Consider the following 17,822-nt stretch of genomic DNA (forward strand, 5'->3'; position numbering starts at 1 on the left):
CACCGGGAAGAAGAGGAGTTGTTTAGGACCATGAGGAGCGCAGTCAGTGTGGAGTGAGGAGAGCATGGGAGAAGAGTAGTGGAGCGTCGTCTTCTGGAGCTGCGCGCTGATCCCAGTGATGCTGCTGCTCAAGTGTTGCATGCTGAAGAGTCCCGACACTCTGTGAGAGAGCTTTCAAGGATGATAGAATGAAGGTTGGCAACGAGGGGAAATAAAGATGAAGATAAGAGTGGTAATTATGAAGGAGAGACATCACTGTAATGTTCATTTGTAGGGAGCTATAGTGTTTTCTCAGAAGTGAGTTGCAGGCTGAGCTGTCAGCATATAGCTACCTAATTGCACTTTGTGGTATTTCATTTTTTTAGTATCTTACAGTAAATTCATGTCCATCAAATTAATCTATTTTATAGATTTATGTATTCATCTTTATAGATTTATTTATTCATGAATCTATTAAATGAAAAGCGGGGGGTGGGAGTAAGTATGATGTAAGTAAGTATGTTGCCCTGTTGACAGAGCCGTGGCACAGCTGACGTTTCATCTGCAGCCTTGCATGAGGAACGGAGCAGCTGCAATTTATTGTGTCACCTCTGCTTAGAAAGCTGACATTTTCATAGCAGGGATTTCTTGACAAAAGAAATTGTAGCTCTCGTCCTGAAGCTGATTTTATAAATCAAGTGCTTTGACAAAAGAAATTGTAGCTCTCGTCCTGAAGCTGATTTTATAAATCAAGTGCTTTGACAAAAGAAATTGTAGCTCTCGTCCTGAAGCTGATTTTATAAATCAAGTGCTTTGACTTGATGTTGTTTTTAATGCTCTTTCTTTGAACTTAACGTCTTTCATGTGTCTCTCAGTACCAAGGGGTTAGTGGCATCATCATCGTCACCATGGTTACCAGTTTTATGTTGGTGTACAACAGCAGCTCTGGCGACCGATCACCTTCCTCATCAGCATCATCAGTAGCATTGCCCCACCGTTTAGATGCTCCTCCTCCATCCACAAAGAAGCCAGAGAGGCTCCAGAGACTCCCAACACCAACACTTGAGGGGTACACAGGTGTCATGGATCAGAAGGTAAATATGTACAATCTGTGCTATGTGAAGTGATCTGTCTCTTAATGCAATTTCATACACAATGATGGTGTTGCAACTGGGCCTTCCATTACAACATTAAATTATGTGTGTTATTTCAGCATGTCCAAACTATTCCATACTGTCTAATTCAAAAAGCTACTAAAGAGGCCAGAAGGAAGATAATTTATTTTGTCAAAAACAGGCCTGTGCCATTATACATGGATGCTAGTTTGTCTTTTTTGAAAAGTAAAAACCGAAAACTCTTCAACCTCCAAAGAAATAAAAGATGCAGGAAAGTGGTGCAGATTGTCATAAGACATAACATATTGACCCACCACCACCACAGAGACATACAGAAGGTAAAACCTTAGCTTGGTTGTGTTCCAGAAAAAAAACATTGGCCGTGTTTGGGGTGAGGCATCTGGTTCTTTTCAGTGCGTTAGGTGACTGCATGGAGAGGCGAGTGGGATTTGGGGGAATAGCATACTGGCCGGTGAGAAGTAGCTTTTAAATGTTTTGAAGGGAGAGCCTGGAGGCCAGCAGTATAGATACAAGTGACAAGGACAGCAGCATAATGGGACTTTGATTAAACCAAGGATAGAAACTACAGAAAAAGGAGCAGTAAAGTCACTTTAACTATCTTTGTATTGTCTGGCATGTGCGTCGAACAAATTTAGCTTGACACACTGATTCAGTCACTGCATTACAAACAGTGGCTAACATGACAGTGGTGCCCCTGCTCTCATGAATTTGAATTCACCCAATGCATTTGGAAATATGTGTGACATATTTGTGTCGAGCTCCCAGCCCTTGAAAAGAACACTGATTGTTTTGGCACTTTTGCACATTTGTAATACAATCTGCACCTAATCTGTATGCTGCTGTCATCCAGGAGAAGCAGAGAGAAGAGCATATAAATGTAGGGTTCAGGTATGCACTGACAAGGTTTTTCTAAGCTTCGGGTGCTGCCCTGGTTTCAGGGAGAAGCAGAAATTGTGTGCTGTGTGTGAGCTGTGGTAGTACTATCTCTACATTGTCTCTGTACTTTCATGATTCATAATTAATTTGCCAACCATGAAATATTTAGCGACCAAAGCGCTTAAAGCAGGATGGATTTCTACTAAAACGGCTACTCAGCACTGTAATCTTTTGGTCATATAAGCGCCACAGTCAGTGTTATTGTAATGCAAAGGCCTATCATTCAGACCCAGCACAGTGTTACAGACAGCTCATTCAGATAGATAGATCATTCAGACGGCATCATGTCTTCCCTTAGTGAGAAAAGATATGCAGCGAGTCACAGCAGGGTGGAAAGTGCATTGCATTACTCAGGCAGCACCGGGCAGGGGAGCATTTGGAGGGAAAAAAAGTGTCGTTTACAGTTCACCTTTCAGTGATTATTGATCAATAATTTGGGAGTGTGTGAGCAATGGTTTGATCTGGCTGAGGCTCCCTGGACTTCTTGACTTAGCCAGATGCTAAGTTCAGGGTTCCTCTGAAGTGTTTTAGCCCTCATCAGATCCCTTTAAAGTCAATGAAACATATTTTACAGGGGCTCTTAAGAGAAATGAGAGTTTGGAGTTTTTCGCGGTGTGTGTGGGCACTACATTATTCACAATCTTTCCTGACCATCCACCTCCTCCTGGCTGACAGCTGATTCATGATGGATCCACACTGCGATATTTCCATACTGCTTAGTGTCACTCTGCCCCCACCTCCCATGGGGTCTTCCAGCTCTTTCTGTTGCTGCTGCTGCTGCACTCTCTGACAGAGTCTGGGAATAACTAACCACAGCGGACCTGCTTTGGATCTGTGGAGTGGGTGGATCGGTCTGCACAGTTCCCTTCAGGGTCATCTGAGGTCTGCTGTTGCTGGGAGAAATCTTTGCTTTATAACTCTCACACACACACACACACACACACACACACACACACACACACACATATACACACACACACACACACACACACACACACACACACACACAGGGTTACACACACATATTCACACAGAATGGTACACGCATGCAGACAACCCCATGCAAATGCCCAGACATGTTGTTAAAATTGTATGCCCTCATCAGAGCCAGGGATGGTTGAAAATGTGAATGGAGCTATATCTAATGAGCCTGCTGGACCCTGTTAATGGCCTGTATTACCTGAAGTGCATATCTTGTTTGCATGGGCTGTGATTTCACCAAGGTGGGTGATGGTCTGTGGCTGCTTTGCTCATTTATGTTTCACCCAAGAGTTCGCTAAACACCCAACACACATTAAAGTACAATTCCGGCGCAAAATGAACCTAGGGGTTAATAACATATGTGTACCGAGTCAACCGTTCTCTGGGATCTGTTTTCATGCTAATCGAATGTGTCTCTAGCTTGAAACAAGCTAGCGCAAACCGGTGATTAGCTGCTGACGCTACCGTTCGGGCAGAGGGGAAATCGCTATTTCTACACCACCAACAAGGCTCAAAATAGCACCACACTTCAACAGTAATAATAATGAGGGTCCCTACATGTAAACCGAAGCATTGAGAAGTTTATTAAAAAGATAGATTATAAAGACAGTCCATGTGGTGCTAAATGGTGATATGAAAAGAGCAAAGCAGCAGTGTTGAATACCACAAATCTATATATCAGACTTCAAACTTATAGTGCACAATTGTGTGGGATATTTTGACATGCTAAAAGTCTCAGTGTTCATTTTGTTTCTCTGTCTGCCTTCTGCACTGTCTGTAGGTTGTTGTGAGAGATGTCCTTCTCTAGTATGTTTTTCTTTTTTCTTTGACAAGCTACAGTAATTAGAGCTGCAGAATTGAATAGACTCTTTCAAATACACACACACACACACACACACACACACACACACACACACACACACACCTAAATAGACAGCCGCTCCATTCTTCTGCTTCGCTCCTCTCTTTCTTTGATGTTTTGCTGATTCCAGTTAAAGGGATGTTGGCCTTTGAAGAACTGTCAGGAGAATCAATCTACATTGGCCTTTATACGTTTTAATCACGAAGCCTATGTGAGAGCCTGAACGTGAATTGTGTGCCTGTGCCCGTTTACGATGTACCTACTTATTATGGGCAATACCTCTCTGTGCTCTCACAGCCTTATATTCAGTCAGTCTGGGAGAAATAGGTGTCATTAGAAAGTCAATTATGCAAAAAGAAAGTCTCCCATCTACGCTGACCCCTTTCTATGTAAGATGTGTTATACAATAGGTATGATAATGTACAGCTTAACGGATGAGGTTCCAGGATATGCAAATTGTAATTCCACTCAAGTAAGGGAGCACTCCTGGGAAAACAGAATATATTATCAGGTGCCATCCTCAGATTGACATAGCCCAGTTTTGTAGTCATGCTTAAATAATTGAAGGCCCCAACTACACCTGTTACAGTAGTACTGTAACATGTCAACTGTATCCGCTTAATGGCATCCACTCCATGGGTCATTGCAGTTACACATGGTATTACTGTAAAATGCTTACCATTTCCAAATGTGGCCTGGTTGATCTGATCATGTTGGTGTTGGTGCATGCATTCACACCTGGCATCAATGTGTTTCTCCTTATTGAGATACAGATTGCATTTGAATGCAAGGTGTATAGAATACAACACATTCAAATACCTGTACTACTAGATGGACGAGGTGAATGGCAAGAGCTGACAGGAAGTCATGAATATCATCTTCTTTCCGGTCACAGAACATCATGGAAAGAACATAATTTTGCATCTCCCCATCAATCTTGCTAACAAGGCTGTGTAATCTGGGGTTGTAATCTGAGATGCAGCCATCCCTTTTCTCTCTGTCTGATGTTGACTGCATTGATTATCCCGCCTTTATTCCCCCAAATTGAAACAGAACAAGTTTAGAATTGCGGTGTCAACTGTCAGGAGGATTTTGGTGTAATTAATTGGTCTCTGAGAAAAGACAGCAGCTTTGATCATCAAAGCTTTGCCACACACAACAGGGGCCACTTAATTTACCTCTGCTCTCAGTTAGGCCATTAGCCTAATTCTGTACGCTTTAGAAAGGGTACAGTTACAGTTATTATAATGAACAACATCTAAATAATTTGTGCAACTGTAAACAAATACAGCCGAGTCTTCATGTTTGCACACCACTGCTCACATAAGAGGTTTGACATTAAAGGATAAGGCTAGAGATATTCTATATTTTTCTTATTGTTCAGTGTTCCATATTGGATTGAATTTGTGTCTTTGGTTTTTTAATTTTGTTCTTTCTTTTTTGTGTGAATATGTGGACATATTGCATCATCACTGCAGGTGAAGGGTCCCATAACAGTCATTTTCGCATCTATAAAATTTGAAGCAATGCATTGTGGGATTGTTAGCAGAAAGTAGTGTACATATTGTGCTTAAAGCAGCCATATTATGCTCATTTTCAGGTTCATAATTGTATTTTAAGGTTGTACCAGAATAGGTTTACATGGTTTAATTTTCAAAAAACACCATATTTTTGTTGTACTGCAGTGCTCTCTCTCACTGCTGCAGATCCTCTTTTCAGCTGGTCTCTGTTTTAGCTACAGAGTGAGACCTCTTTTCTTCTTCTTCTTCTGTACTATCTTTGATTGCACTTGCACATGTGCAGTAGCTCAGATGTAGATCATGTCAGCTAGCTAGCTCCATAGACAGTAAAAGAAAGGCTGTTTCTACAACTTCGGTCAGTTACAAGGCAGGATTAGCTGGGAGACTTCTAAATGAGGGCGCACATGTAGGTAGTTCTTTTGTAGATTATGGTGAACTTGTGTGTGTTGTAGCAGTGCTTTGCTATTGAGAACGAGGTAGCATGCTAGCGTTAGCATGCTAGCGTTAGCATTAGCATTGCTAATGCTACGAGCTAATGGTTGTGGTTAGCCTGCTCGTTTCGGCTTGTGACATCACAAGCCGTGCCGATTTTGAACAGCTCACCCAGAGACTGAAGGCAGGACACATTCAGAAACTGTATCTCACTCAAAACAGCATGGATGGATTTTTTTCAAAGTTTGTATGTGTGTGGAAGCACCAGAGACACAACATAACACCCCAAATCCCAGAAAAAGTGATTTTTACGTAATATGGGCACTTTAAGTTTCCGAGAATCCTGACACTCAGTAAATAGTGTATTATATTGTAAATTCCATGGGATTTGTTGACAATAAGGCAGTTATTGAATAACACCAGCCACTTAGCCATGGTTAACAATGACAATATGGTATTTTTGCCCTTTACTAATGACTTCTCTCTGACCTCTTAATAGCTCATCCAAATCTTTTTCTGTATGTGTGTGTACTCTCTACCCTTCTTAAACTGAAAGGGGTGTTGACAGAGGCTGGAGGATTGAAGGCTCTGGTGTGACATTAGAGGCTGATGGATGGGGTTTGCTCTGAAAGCAATTATGATCCTGGGTTCCCCTGGGAAGTGTATAAACAGGATCATACTGATGAGTCTGTGTGGGTGGTAATTGACTGGGACTGGAACCGGCACCATAGCCTACTCCTAAGTGCTTCTTCTTCCAATGCTCTGAAGGCCACGTCTCTCTCTCTCTCTCTCTCTCTCTCTCTCTCTCTCTCTCTCTCTCTCTCTCTCAACACTCTATTGAATTTATATACAAACGAAGTATCTCAATATACACAAACATGCATGGAAAAAGCCCACCACCACCATTGTACACAATACGTCTTTCTTCTGAAACTATTTTGTTTTCAAAGAGGATGTCTTTATGAATAAGTACGGCTCTGGGCCTTAGAATCAAATCTGGAATGATAAACTTTCCCTTACCAATTGTTATGTATCCTTCTAACATCTATATTGCAAAGATGCAATTATGCAGTGTGCACACACTGCAGCATTGCTATGCCTTCATTACAGTAAGTTGCAGAAGATGGGTTAATATTTGGTTAATTTATTAATATTATTTTCCCTTTATTATTCTATGATATAAATATGACTTTGCTAATTGCTTTCTTATGACAGTAATAGAAAAGTTGAGATATATGGCATAAGAGCCTACATAAACAGTACTGGATGCAAACAGTACTGGATGCAAAGTACATAGAGAATCTTTACTTACAATTGTCAAAACCATCATTAAACTAGATTACAAAAATACTGATTGCACAATAATACCCTGCACTTACCCAAACCAAGTGCAGCAAACCTAACAATCTACTACTGTAGTACCACACCGGTTAATGTTTACAAACTATTTAAATGTATTTTCGATAAATTACCTCCCAGGCATCACATCAGAGTTCACTGAATGGCCTTGTAAAGTTAATACAGGAAGGTTTTAGCTTATCAGGTCATGCATTATTGATCAAGGTAGACAACCCTCCGTCCACATGATAAAGTGCAGAATGACTGAGTGTGTTTGTGTGTGTGTGTGTGTGTGTGTGTGTGTGTGTGTGTGTGTGTGTGTGTGTGTGTGTGTGTGCGTGCACGTGCGCGTGTGTGCGTGTGAGTGTGTGTGTGTGTGTGTGTGTGTGTGTGTGTGTGTGGGGGAGTCAGCAAGTGTTCAAGTCCTAGTTTGTTCACAAACCTTGACTCTGTGTTAAGTCAAGGTTGATTGTGAGTAAAATAACTTCCTGTAATATGCAACACATAACACTCATTCATTTATTCATTCAACAGTCCGTGGGTTGCATATTCAGCTGCCTGCCATCTGAAATATTCTCCATCTGATTCTGAAAGCCCGAGACACGGTATACAAGTGACTATTTCCTAGTATCATCAAGCTGTCAGAAGCTCAGGGAGCTGGCATGGGAGCTTCAGCATCACTGTCAAGGACACTTTCAGTATTTCACCAATGCTTTAAACAACGACGCTGTCCATGCAACTTTCAACTGCCTTTTATAAGTTTAACATATTCCCTGACTTTAAAAGAAATGATTAAAAGCTGTTTGGGAGTAATTGTTTGGACTGTGCTGAAGGGAAAATGCACTCTATCTGTTGTATGTAGAAGAAGAAACTGGGACTGGGACCCCCACCCCCCAGCTAAGGCAGGGAGGGTGTTTGTGCAGTGAAACGTAAAATTTGCTCCAGCCAACCTGTTATTGAGGGAGGGGGTCTGCCTGCAGAGAGTGCAAACACACTCCAAGACATGGTTTGTTTTGGGCAATGTGTTGGGGATTGAAAATACCTGTTCCTCAGTGTGTGTGTGTGTGTGTGTGTGTGTGTGTGTGTGTGTGTGTGTGGTGTGTGTGTGTGTGTGTGTGTGTGGTGTGTGTGTGGTGTGTATGTGTGTGTAGTGGGATTACAACTGGTTTTGGGTCTTGACGCTTTTCAGACTTCTTGCCAAAGAAACGTAATTGTATTGTGAGTCAGAATTACATATCTGGGTCGACATCGAACTCCCCACAGAGATTTAAGGACATCCACAGACAGACACCACCTATACACACATAGATGCATCACACACATACACACACCCTAGGCAATCATTCAATGTGTGGGGTCACTGATAGTGGGAGAGTATTATAAATAGCAGTGGGAGCAGCACAGCCTGGGGCACTGGTAATATCACCTGTATATACACTCACATGCACGCGCACGCACACACGCACGCACACACGCACGCACACACACATGCACGCACACACACACACACACACACACACACACACACACACACACACACACACACACACACACACACACACACACACACACACACTCTTGCACACCTCAGAAACTGATGGGGTGTGAAGCTCAGAGCACAGTTCAGAATGCCAATGTAGCTCTCTATTAAGGTTGAGAATAATTCATGTGAAGAGTCTGTGGGTCTTTGCTGTCGGATCACTCAATCCAAGCTCGCCTTTTTCAACTTTAAAAAACCTAGTTGGACACAAGACACAAATATGTCCTGGTCAATATAATGCAAACCAACACAACAACCCTGCAATACATACTGCCTTGACAAAGCTTGTGTGTTCGGGCTTTCATTGTTTTATCGAGGAGGACATTGCTCTGAGGTTGTGTTCGACTGAATAAATATACCGCCCTATGTGTATTCATGGTGTTCCTACAAATTCAAAGTACTGCACAGAACAGCCTCTGCTCTACTGTCAGCCTGCAGTGCATTTGAATAATAGGATACCTGACAGAACAGCCCATTATCAGTCTAGCTGCTCGACTCTGTGTGCCAGTTACACTTTACTTAGGTCCTGTGTGGCTGCTGCAGATGACAGCATGATCATGGTTTTAAAAAGCAGGATATGAACTTTAAGTTGGGACTGTTTTCAGTGTGTGTGTGTGTGTGTGTGTGTGTGTGTGTGTGATGAAAACTACATTACGTAACATGTGAATGTAAATGTTTTGGTTACATTATCCGAGATGCTTTATATCCAGCTTGCTTGTCCACATGAACTAGGGCTGTGCAATTATTTAATTTTTTAATTGCGATTTTGATTTCGGGACCAAACGATCACAAAAACAATGTAATTGAGAAAAACAATTATTTTGCACATTACAAGTAAAATCTCATTTTGTCCTGTGTTCTGAATGAAAATAAAAGTTTGAACGGTAAGTATTAAGGGAAATGTCACAGTTCAAAGTGTTTTCACTGTTTCTCTGTTTTTTTAATTCAATAATTGCAACATCTTTCCAAGTCAATGATTAGCCGTGTTAAATAATTGTGATTTCAATATTGACCATAATAATTGTGATTATGATTTTTCCCATAATCGAGCACTATGCTGAACTCTTTCTGGGTCATTGTTTTGTTTTCTTCCTCTCCGCAAGTGGACTTGATCTTGATGGATACAGGGTGCAGATGTATCCCTTCTGTCTGTGCTGCTTTATCTTTTTGCTTCCAAAAATGCTAGCGGGTGGCTCTATGAATGGCAATTTCAGTCTTTCAGACTTTTGTGATCCCCTGACTTTTCCTTTAGCACCACTATGAGGTTGATATTTGAGTGAAATGTCTCAGCTTATCTCAGTTTTGTATGGATTTCCATGACGTTTTGTACAGACATTAGTATTCCCTTCGGGATGAATTATAACTCCATCAACTTTTCTTTTAGTGCATTTAGCAGGTCAAATATTTAATTTGTCCAATAGGTTTTAGTTTATGGCCAAATGCTTGCCGAATCAATTATTTTCCCATGAGCCTTAGCTGTAGTTTGTGTTTAGTGCTATATGTTAGCATGCTAATACGCTTAACTAAGATAGTGAACACAGTGAACGCTGTACCTGCTAAACATCAGTCTGTTAGCATTGTCATTGAGCATGTTAGCATGTAGTCTTGTCTTAGTCATGTTCAGACACCCTCAACTTTTTATTTCCTCTGAGAATAGTTACATACTGTAATCTTTTAAAGTTTATTAGAGGCAGAAAAACAGAACTGATTCTGTAGAGCAGAGATCTTCAACAGGGGGTCCTTAGAGTCAATGCAGGGGGGCCTCCAAATTATTGTAAATTTTTGAACGTTTTCTCAAAAATTAAAAAGTCTTAACATAAATCCAACATATTATTAGCAAATGTAAATCCCCACTGCTTACTGGCCTATAGGCAATGTAGTCAATAAGGCCATCCACAGATACAGTTCATGTATGTTTAACATTAAAACATGATTTATAAAATTATGCCAACAATTAGTAGGCTATTTTAATAGCTTAGTATTCTATGCAAAAAGGTAATTATAAAGGCTTTAGGCCATCCTAAACGTTATTGTAGGCCCAGTTTATTATGCAACTTCATTTTATACAAAATATGTAGTAGGGGGTCCCTGCTCTGTCTCTCTTTCAGTTAAGGGGTCCTTGGTTTAAAAAACGTTGAAGACCCCTGCTCTACAGAAATATAACAGCTTAATACGACTACTCTGGATTGAAAATAATCTTCAATATTCTCTGAATGAAACTCTAATTATTTCTGACCTTTAACCTTTGGCCTCCGCAGCCTCTGAAGATGCACTGCCGGACTTGTGCCCTGGTGACCAGCTCTGGCCAGCTAACTGGGAGCAAGAGAGGTGAAGAAATCGACGGCTCTGAGTGCGTAATCCGAATGAATGATGCTCCGAGCATAAACTATCAGCAGGATGTTGGCCGACGCACAAACCTGCGTGTTGTAGCTCACTCCAGCCTGCAGAGGGTGCTGCAGAGCCGGCAGGAGCTGCTCAACGGGAGCCAAGACACAGTGTTCATCTTCTGGGGACCCAGCACCTGCATGAGACGGGATGGAAGAGGCCACGTTTACAACCACCTCAGGCTGTTGAACCAGCTTTTGCCCAAACTTAAAGTCTACATCATTTCTCGAATCAAAATGCTGAAGTTTGATGAACTATTTAAAAAGGAAACGGGGATTGATAGGTAAATGTCCTGTCTCTGTGAGAATTGTTTTCGAGACCTTGTGTGTGTGTGTGAAAAGAAAAAAACAACTCGAGCCACTTGAAATGAAATTTGCAGCGAAATATACCAAAAGAATAAGTCAGAGCTCTAAACACTCACGCAGCAATAATAATAGGTTTTAGATTCAAACTTGTCTGTTATCTCTGAAAGGATTTTAAGGGATTTGATTCATGACAAAGTCACAGTTTACCCCAAAATGTATTTTCTTATGTAGTGGTGTAGCATGTAGAAAGACCTTTACAGACGTGGCTCAACAACAGGAATGAAACTTTTCTTCAATGATATTTTAGATTCCTCCCCTGTCCCTCAAATAAGAACACAGATAAATAACACATGACAAACACAAATGTTGTGTCATATCTGAACTTGATGTTAATAAGAAGTGGCTGGATGTTGCATCCTAACATACTCTGCCTGCCCTCATCCTGCTGCTCTGCTCGGCAGCATCAGGATCTTTATGCAAGGAAGTGCCACAGCTACCAAACTGCTCTTGCTTCAGCGGGAAATTAGTACTACTCCTTGCTATTTTTTCCTGACAGAATTTAGCTTTGTTACACCCTCACGAAGTTTCTGTTTTATTTAGGGCTGTCAGCATTAACGCGTTAATCGCGATGCAATTAAGGGTTGACATAATGCGTTAATTTTTTTTAATCATATTAATTGCATGCCGCCATTTATTAATTTATTTTCACTTCACTCGGCTTTGCGTCGTGCCTAACAGGCTACTATTTTGCCGTACTTCCTCGTAACACATCCTGCTGCTGCAGGAATAGCAACGCAGATTTCGGTGCCTCATTCTGGTGCCACTGATATGCCTGCACTTCTCTCTGATGCTCTGAAATGTTACAGACGTTACAGGTAACAGAAACATCGCTGCACAATGACGCTAGTTAACACTACACTCGACAGCAGCTAACGTTAGCCTACCGCTAGCTAGTAGCTGGATTAAACACGGTTACAAGGCTGACAGCTAACGCTAAACGGTGTAAAGTGTGACTGTATTTCACTGTAGAGGATTCCGACACCGGGATGTAACAATCTGCAGCTGCTGTTGTCGGAAAAACACAGACGGTGCGTTCAACGAAACTGGTAATTTACAGCCTCGTGGTGCATTCAAAGTTGTTGTTAAATTCAAATGTATGACTAGATTAAATATATAATAAACAAATACAAATCTTAAAGTAAAGTTCATAAAGTAACTTTCTTTGCATTCGTTTGATTCCCAATCAAGATACACTGGTAAGATTTGCTTTTCATTGTTAATATGTACTTAAAAACAGTTATGAAATGCAAAATAATAGAATTTTAATCATGTGGTAAAACATGCGATTAATCACGATTAACTATAGAAATTCAACGATTAATCGCGATTAAGAAAATGTAATCGTTTGACAGCCCTAGTTTTATTATTAGAGTAAGGAACTGTTTTCCAAATAAGGATTTGTGTGGTCTTGATGCAGAAACTTAAACATGTATGTAAATGTAAAACAACACCCTGTGAAGACTGTTCTCCTGCATCTTAACTAAGAGAAGTACTATGTGTATGTACATTTATAAAAGGAAGTTGTGCTTAGTTTGGATCAAACTGAATAAAATGTCATCAACATGAAGTTGGCATACCAATCAAGGTTTTGACATAGTGAGATCACCCTAAATATGCACAATTCTTTGTTGTATTGCTGAATATAAAACAGATGCAAGTTTCACATGATAGTCACATGTCTCTTTTCATATTATGTGGCGCAGGTATCTGTACTGTAGCAATATGGCTGACTGAATATGAGCAGAGCTAATAGATTAAGACGTTTTGAACTCATTTGCATGTGAACAGTAAGCCAACAGGAAGATAAGAGGACATTGCATTTGAATAGGGAATCCAATCACTTCTGCCTTCATGCAAGCATAGTCAGTGTCAGAGTAAATGTCTTGCTCATTGATATTTCCTTTATTGTTGTGTACGAGGCATAAAAACAAGAAAGTCTTTCTTCAATCTGTCTTTTTGAATCGTCTGTGTTTATCTCTGGAAAGATGACTGATCAGATAAAATCTAGAATTATTCACATCTTTAATCCTGTCTCATTTGATCAGTTAGTCTTTTGGATACTACACTATATGAGTGTGGATTTACTAAACATGTTGATTTTCTCTCGTCTTCCAGGAAGAGTTCCAACTCCTGGCTGAGTACTGGCTGGTTCACCATGGCCATAGCTGTGGAGCTGTGTGACAGGATCAACGTGTATGGCATGGTGCCACCTGATTTCTGCAGGTAGACTATTTTTTAATACAGCAATGTAGCTGTCTAGCAATTTTAATTCAACTTTGCATTTTAGTGGGAAGCTATAAATATCAACACGGTGGAGCACGCTTTGCAGGCCAGTCTGTCATTTTATAGCAAAGGGATGAGATTAAATCTGTTCATTTACTTAAATGTATGTACACAACTTTCTACTTTAAAATCAACAATGTCGACTTTAAAACACAGTAGACGCGGAGCAAAATTTGTATTCATTTGGAGCCTTGCCACCTGGTAAATGTAGTCAAATATTTGCTTTGCTTTTATCTCTGTGTTTGGTCTCCATCAACAAGGGAAATGTCTGGTTCTTTAGCTGCTCCACTATGTTCACCAGCTAGTTTCTAACAGTGTCTGTCTGCCATTTGGTGCTGGGCAGGTATAGTGTACAGTGTGTTTATCAGAGCTTTTTTGCTGAAAACAGCTGCTAACTATGTCTGAAAACAATGCTGATGAGAGCTGTGAGACACTGAAGTTGAGGCCAAAAAACAAACAAAACAAAGAGCTGAAAGACAATACAAAGCTCCCCAAAGCAGAACGAAAATGTAGAGTCGTATGATAAATCTCTGTGGGTTCATCACTACAAAGGACACATTTCACATACACAAAGACATTTGATTAATTAGTAATATAAAAATGGTGATTATTGCAGCTTTAACTTTATTATTCCCAAAGGGAAATTTGTCTTGTATCCAGGTGCAACATAAAATGCCAAAGAAACATCCAGCCATTAAAGGTGCAGTATGTAAGACTTATAAAACTAACTTTCTGTCATATTTGCTGAAACTGACCCTATGTTCAAGTAGAACTACATGAAGCAGGTAATTAAAAATTTAAAATCCGGCTCCTCTGGCAACACCTACAGCCTGTAGTGCGATTTGCAAAAATCCACCGCTCCCTGTTCAGATGCACCAATCAGGACCAGGGGGGGTGTCTAACTGCATGTCAATCACTGCTCATGCACACGCATTCATTCTCCCTTGTGGGGGGAGGGGCTTAGGAGACCATTTTGGGGTTTAGCAGAAAGGGGGGAGAGACTGAGAAGTTGTTGATGTTCAAATTTTTTGGCTAAGTCCTGGATCTTCATAATCCTACCTACAGCACCTTTAACATCCAAATATATGAACAGATTACTGTACTCAAATCAATGTTGCGTTGTCTTATTGGTGCCTTCAAGTATATAGTGTTTAGCGTGTTCCAAAGAAGAGTCCATTGCAATGTCCCACGATACGACTAAACGTTCAGAGTTCACGAGTTGAGATGTATGGTAATGTTTTTAAAGATGTTGGAGCCTATGAAGCTTCTTTTTTATTATTATTTTATTATCAATTATGTTTAACATTAAAACACAGAAAACACAAAACCATTAACCACCTTTGAAAAAGAACCAAGGCAATGTCCATTTTTTTGTCAGTAGCCTAGCAACAGTATTCATATGACCACCTCTACGCCAAGAATACCGTGTTCTTGACTTTTCAGTTCAAAATCCATGTAATTTGAAGGCATCATAATATAATATATAACTCAATTTCATGTACTATTTTTTAACAAATGGCAAAAAAGCAAGACTTTTCACACATTTAATTTAAAGTACCATTACTAATTCAGGCAAGCACATATACCAGGAAAACTCCAACAAAGAAGTAACTGAATAATAGTAGGCTAAATAATTATTACCAAATAATACTATAACAGATTTTTGACTTATTACTTTTCATGTATTTGAAAGACTCCAAAGTTTTAACATTATATGAAGAAACTTTGGACTACATCCTGTTTCATCTGTTCAATTATAGATCCAAGAAACCATAAAAATTCCTTATCCTCAGGACTTTGTCACTTCCTGTTTGAGCAAGTGGGGCAAATAGTGCATTAGGCGGATGGGACGCTCTCTTCTGTTGCAGCTCCACTCTGGGATTTATTGTGTGCTGACAACATGGGTGTGTTTCTACATAAAAAATATTGTCTAGTAGCCTGCATCTTTAATGATGTCTTTAAATTGTAATGAACATTTAACATTTACTCCCTGCAGTGACAACTTCAAGAGTCTTTTATTGCCTACAAGGCTTGTTAATGACTGGTGATTTCAGCAAGAGTGGAAATTTTACATTTTTACAAACAAAATAACACATTTTATTGAATAGGTTGCAAAGTACAGCTGTTTAATATGGCTCCAGGTTTACTGGAAATAGCAGAATAATTTAGCTAATATTGCTCTCACATGAATATACGAGACACATTCATAGAGAAATGCAGGCTATAGACTGAAGTGACTGTAGCTGAGTCTTTTAAGATGGTGAATAATGAGCACAGCCCAGATTGTTCTGATCTGTCTGTTTTTCTTTGTTCCTCTTTTCATTTCTCCCCCACTGTGACTCTCTTCCTCTCTTCCTCTCTCCTCTCCCCCACGCTCATGTCATAATTATCACCATTTTCCACAACTCCCTCACACTTTGATTTTCATGCCTTTTCACGCTTCACACCTCTCTCTTCTGCTCTGCTCGGCTTTCCCATGTAGATCCTCCTCTCATCCCTCTCTGCCTTATCATTACTATGAGCCCTTGGGGCCCGACGAGTGCTCCATGTATCTCTCCCACGAGAGGAGCCGACGAGGAAGCCACCACCGCTTCATCACGGAGAAGGCAGTGTTTGCAAACTGGGCTCGAACCCTTAACATCCACTTTCACCAGCCAGACTGGAAGCCAGCTGCTCTCACCACCAGCATGAACAGCTCATACACTCCAGTTCCAGCTGGATCCTGAGGTTCTCTCAAGAGACGGCCCCCAGAAGTGTGGAATATGTGTGTGGAGGGTTTCCAGCATGCTCTCTCTCTCTGGACAATATGAAAGAATGAGACAGCAGTAGGACAGAACAGAACAGAACTGTTGTGGCTGTTAGCCCACTGACTGAGCAGCTTGGCAGAATGAGATCATTGCGTAATAACAGAAAGAAGCCCCAACAATGTTTTGGAAGTGTAACTATAAAAGGATGAATTTCATACTGGAATCAAAGCCATGGAGGTTGGCTCAAGTGTTTGTTTTTTTAAAACTCTGTGTAGAGATGCTTTAACTGCACTTTAGCTGTCAGAGAGGAGACAAACAATGAGGCAGTACACCACTGCAATAACCGCAGTATGACTGAGAATGAGATTAATTTCCATAAACTGAATACAGATTCATTGAGGACACTTAGGTCATGTCCTCATTATTCTGGGAATTTGGCAGTTTTAATGACCTGAGAAGGAGTTTATACCTTTACAATCACACACACATTAAACATAGTGGGTTTTTTTTTTTTTTTTCAAATCTGATTGTGATATTGTTAGAGTCAATTTGTTTAAATTTTTCAACAATTGTATCCCTTTTCAACAATACAATATTCACAATGCAAACAGCAATGACAACACTGAGAAAGAAAAGTGTGACAATTAAAATATTTAGGTTTATAGTTGTAACATACAACCTATTCATACTGCTACTGTATATGTCAATGACAGAACACAGCCATCACGTTGCAGTAGGCCACTTATACAACAAACATATAGGAGTATAGTGCAATAAATTAAAGGGTTAGGGTAAAACAATAACTTAACAAGACAAACAAGCAAAAACAGAGAGAGCTTATGTTGTTGGCACCTCATAGAGGTTCACTTGTGACGTTAGTTCCTTAGATCCGACTTGATACATTTAAAGACATGTCATGACCACCTTGATCTATCGTATTGCAGGCAGACTCCAATCTAAGCAAATGCTATGGCATTCAAATGATAGGAAGTAATGCTGTGCTCTGAAGCTGTGTTCTCAAATATTTCCATACATGGATTTTGGGGTCTATTGTAATAGTATTTCAATTATCAATTAATATATTAATAATTTTTGTTGATGACTTGATTGTTTTGTCTATTAAATGTCAGAAAATGCCCTTTACAAATTCGTAGTGCCTATATGTGAGGTCTTCACATGTCTTGTTTTGATCTGACAAACAGTCAAAATCGAAGATTTACAATTATTATATATATATATTGCTTTACAAAGAAAAGCAAAAAAGTGTCACATTGGTGAGAGAAGATGAATGTTTGCCATTTTTGCTTAAAGGTACACT

The 17,822-nt window shown here is 40.1% G+C and overlaps 1 protein-coding gene across 1 annotated transcript; it reads left to right on the forward strand.

Annotated features, from left to right (window-relative positions):
- st6galnac5b (ST6 (alpha-N-acetyl-neuraminyl-2,3-beta-galactosyl-1,3)-N-acetylgalactosaminide alpha-2,6-sialyltransferase 5b) lies at window positions 1-17,743 on the forward strand. Its single transcript, XM_031318476.2, has 5 exons — window positions 1-232; window positions 855-1,073; window positions 10,983-11,392; window positions 13,590-13,697; window positions 16,240-17,743. Exons 1-5 carry the CDS (start codon window positions 218-220, stop codon window positions 16,481-16,483), a joined length of 996 nt encoding a protein of 331 aa, XP_031174336.1. The 5' UTR covers window positions 1-217; the 3' UTR covers window positions 16,484-17,743.
- Window positions 17,744-17,822: the final 79 nt, after the last annotated feature.

The sequence above is a fragment of the Sander lucioperca genome, chromosome 2 (assembly GCF_008315115.2).
Source record: "Sander lucioperca isolate FBNREF2018 chromosome 2, SLUC_FBN_1.2, whole genome shotgun sequence".
Lineage (NCBI taxonomy): Eukaryota > Metazoa > Chordata > Actinopteri > Perciformes > Percidae > Sander > Sander lucioperca.

Coding starts and splice junctions, on each gene's coding strand:
- st6galnac5b (XM_031318476.2), top strand. Junction 11,393..13,589: donor AAGGAAACGGGGATTGATAG/GTAAATGTCCTG, acceptor CTCGTCTTCCAG/GAAGAGTTCCAACTCCTGGC. Junction 13,698..16,239: donor GTGCCACCTGATTTCTGCAG/GTAGACTATTTT, acceptor TTTCCCATGTAG/ATCCTCCTCTCATCCCTCTC.